This window comes from Propithecus coquereli, unplaced genomic scaffold (assembly GCF_000956105.1).
Source record: "Propithecus coquereli isolate 6110/MARCELLA unplaced genomic scaffold, Pcoq_1.0 Scaffold85, whole genome shotgun sequence".
Taxonomy (NCBI): Eukaryota; Metazoa; Chordata; class Mammalia; order Primates; family Indriidae; genus Propithecus; species Propithecus coquereli.
This window is the reverse complement of record NW_012154729.1, coordinates 8915325-8919695: the sequence shown is the minus strand read 5'-3', so window position 1 is coordinate 8919695 and position 4371 is coordinate 8915325. Positions and strand designations below refer to the sequence as shown.

The window sequence follows — 4371 nt, the reverse complement described above, 5'->3', positions numbered from 1 at the left end:
TAAAACCTATGAGGAGCTTCCTTAAAAAATTGACTTGAAATGTTCTACTTGCAAAAACGTTAACTCTCTATGTTGGTGAGGGCTTTGTTTATGGAAAGGTTTAAGAAGAGACTAGTAGAAGTCACATAAAAGCAGAAACAAAAGATTTTAAAGTGAAAGCAATACTTGTGAGTATGTTTTATGAGTCTCAAGGTTTAAAAATTTCTTGTTATCATTTACCATCCTCTATTTTCCAGCAGTGATTAGCAAAATCAGGAAGGGTGTTTGATGAGTGTTTATGGCTGGCATTGAAAGTGAGGGCAAAAAATATCAAGACATAAAGCAAATATTAGTCTATGTAAAAGAAAGAAAAAAAGGCAGATTCCCAACTCATTTCATGAAGTCAGTATTTTCTAATACCAAAGCCAGACAAAAATCACAAGAAAAAAAACTATAATCAAATATCTCTTATGAATATATGCAAAAAATAGTTTAAGAATATTAGGAAACTGTATTTCACAACACATAAAAAAAAACTATTATACTATGATAGTATAATAGCCAAGCGAAAGACCCTTCCAAATGTGTGGAACTGTGCAAATGCCCATGAAATTTACTTACATTCAACAAAGTCTCCAAACCAGCATGCATTATAACTTTTCTCTATGACCCACAATAAGAAGCACATTATATATTGGGGCTTGCATGTATGCATCTGTGCATATGAAACAAAATTTTACTGAAGTACTTAACCATTATAAGAATCTATTCTATTTTATGTCATTCTTTAGATAATCCTAACAAACCCACTAAACTGATTTTATTAACTCAATAATATGTCCTGATACCTAAAAAACAGTGATCAAGAAGGTGAAAATGATTATTCTGGGTTAGAAAAACAAAGACAAATAATAAAATCACAAGTAACATACTAGTAAACACAATTACTAGTCAGATCAAGTCTTCTAAACATCTTTATTTTACTTGTGGCTTAAAATTCTCCCTACTTACCAATCCATCACTACATTGAAAAAGAACCCCCGCCCCTGCCATTGAAAAAGAATCAGCATTAAAAAAGACTTTTAAGTTTCATCTTCACACTTATAAATCAATTTATTAAAATCTAGCTAATGTAAATTGTGCTTGTCGATTTAATTTGGAGTTTATGTCACAACTCAACAATAAAAGAGATCAATAATTTATTGACATTGTTGACAGCAGAGTGAACAATATCTTGAACACCAACCAAAGTTTAGATACTAGATTATGAAAAGAGCAACTTCATAAAATAATTTTACCTATAAAAGAGTGTCAATGCATAATTCACTATTGCAAGAATGTGGAAACAACCCAAGTGCCCGTCAATCCATGAGTGGATTATTAAAATTTGGTATATGTTTACAATGGAATATTACTCAATTATAAAAAACGACAGTGATCTAGCACCTCTTATACTTTTCCGGATTAAATTTAAGCCCATTATCCAAAGTGGGGCACCACAAGAGCAGAAGAACGGGATCCATTTGTACTCACCATCAAATTGGTACTAACTGATCAACACTAGGTTGATCACATGGCAGAAATACTCTCTAGGGATTAGGGGGGTGGGGGGGCAAATCTACAACTAAAGGACACGGGGAACACTAAAGGGAGGGGAAGGGCATGCCTTTAACCCGCATTTGGATGAGGCAAAGACATAAAGTGTAACTATAATGTTTGTACCCTCACAAAACCCTGGAATAAAAAAAAAAAAAAAAAAAGAGCGTCAAAATATTGTTTCTGAGTCACTAAGAACTAAGTACCTGTGTAAATTTATGAACAAAACACAATTTAAATATGACCTTAAAAAGCTGAAAAATTAGATAACATAAGGAAATATGTAAAATCTATGAATGATCACATTATTGAATTTTTAAAAATTGAATCATTTAAGTAACATTTTTGTTTTCTTTCCTCGAAGTAACAATGCAAATCTTATACTACAATACATGAAATTTTTGTTGATATTTAACCTAATCAGCATGCCTTTCATTTATAGATTTACAGACTGCAAAACACTATCACCACAGTAGACCACTAAACCATATCTTCTCATTCTTATTAAGCACTATAACTTGATACTTTATATAAAGTTAATTCAGTCACACTGCTAACTAAATATTCCCTTTTGATCTATATATTTGCTGAAGCTAAAAGTTAAAACTACTACTTTATTCCATACCAATCTATCACAGGTTTTGTCCAAGCACTATTTATTTGTTACTCTGGTCTGTGACCTGAAACTACTGTGCCTCATAAAAGAGATCACATTTTGTCAACAAACATTAAGCTCAACACAATAGTATTAACTTTAAAAATTAATTTAAACCTATATTTTTCATAAACCAGAATGAATATGTGCAAATATTAAAAATATCTCTCTGAGCAATGGACAGAAGGTTTGTATCCCCCAAAATTCATATGTTGAAACCCTAATCCCAATGAAGTGGTATTTAGAGGTGATTGGGTCATGGGGGCGGAACCCTCACAAATGGGATTAGTGCCCTCATGAGAACCCAGAGAGCTCTAGCTAGCTCTCTTTCTTCCATGTGAGGACAAAATGAGAAGTTGTCAGTCTGAAACCTGGAAGAGGGCCCTCACCAGAACTTGACTATGTTGGTACCCCAATCTCAGACTTCCAGCCTCCAGAACTATGAGCAATAAATGTGAGTAGTTTAAGCCACCCAGTTTCTAGTATTTTGTTAGAGAAATCCTGGCTGACTAAGACACTCTGCCAAAAAAAAAAAAAAAAGATTTCTAAGCAGAGCTTCCTGCCTCCATCCCACTATGAAGGATTTAGTCTCTAGCTCCTTCTCACAGTAAGTAGTGGATTTGCATTACCTGGATGTACTTATGCTCTGCCAGCCCACCAGGTACTTTGGTAAGCTTGTTGTTGTCCAAATGAAGCTCCCTCAAATGAGGTGTGTTGGCCAGAGAGCCATTGTCGACAGAAGAGATGCTGTTGAAACTCAGTCCCAATCTACCAAAGAAAGCAGAAATGAATGCAAACACTACACATGGATGCCTTTCCTATAGGCATTGTGTGATTAATCAAGTCAACAGAAAAGCATGTTTTTAGTTTTGCACACGCTATTCCCTCTGCTTAGAGGGCATTTTCCAACCTCTCTGTGCCTGGACAAAGCTCATTTTCTCTTAAGGTCTTAGGTCAAAGTCACCTTCTTTGAGACTCCTCTGACAGATAATGACGGGACAGGTACCCCTTGCAAATGCTTTATAGCATTCTGTGGTCAACCTCTTACAAAACTTAAGGGATTGTGTTTTAAAAACTTGTGTACTCGTGTGCCTCTCCTTTGGAATAGTGACTGTCTCGAGGTATACCTGATAACTTAACACAGTGCTTGACATGCTCAATAAATAACTATTGAATTGATTTCTGTGTGTAATGAATATAGTAAATTCATATGAAAGAACTAAAATAAATAGTATTATCACTTTGGTCACTTTGCAAATAAAACAATTACACATTTATCCTGTAAATTTATTCATTGAAAATAAAAGGTACAGAGTTCTAAAAAGCCAATAAGCTTACCCACTAGAAACAGAATTAGAATTTTGCATTAGTTCAAAAAAGTTCCTCAGTGACCATCTAACAGTCACTCTGATAATTTGCCTGGTGCCAACATTACTGGTTTCTGACCCAGATCTCTGTCTCTTGGCCCCTCTGACATTCCTCATACGTGACCTTCAAGTTTAATTCACTCAAGATTTTGCTTCATATTTTTTAAATTAAATGTGTAACATATGAGAGTTCTGCTGCTGTGATATCCCCTCATAACAAATGGCACTCCAGAGCAGAAGAGGTTGACTCGGAGACATGGCTGGTCTGTTTAACATTCTAAGCGTGAACCCATCAAAAGCAGAGTGATATCAATCCAGAAGTCAAAGAAGGAATACCAGATATGAGGCAGCAAGATAATGAAACAGAGTCTGAAATCTCCAAGGAGAGAAAGAGGAAGAATTTATATGCAATGGGAGAGAAATGGACATATTCTACAGGATGGTTTCTGCTAGTCTTCAGTTAGTTCTAATTGTTCAGCTCTTTTGGAATTTACATGTTGGCTTAGGTAAGCAAAGTTTCCTAATTTTAATTATGGCTTGATATTTCAAATAATGGAGGTTAAAGATGACTGACTTTATGCTATTAATAGTGCAGTTGGCTTTTCTTAGCTATTGATTATTAACCTGGCATCTTGGCTCAGAATATTTTCTTTTTCCCTCAATCTTGGGCATCCATCTCTTATTTCTCACCTTTCCTTTTTTACTTAAGAATTGTGTCTCCTATTCGACAATTTAAGTTCCAATATTTAATTTTGGACTAGCATATCTATTGGA

At 34.7% G+C, this 4371-nt stretch overlaps 1 protein-coding gene across 1 annotated transcript in view; it reads right to left on the bottom strand.

Moving 5' to 3' along the window:
- The window catches only part of DCN (decorin), a 46960-nt gene that overhangs the window by 2205 nt on the left and 40384 nt on the right, over window positions 1-4371 (bottom strand). Inside the window, exon 4 of the mRNA XM_012664014.1 lies at window positions 2860-2998. Coding sequence (XP_012519468.1) covers window positions 2860-2998 — 139 coding nt within the window. The remainder of the gene's footprint in view (window positions 1-2859; window positions 2999-4371) is intronic.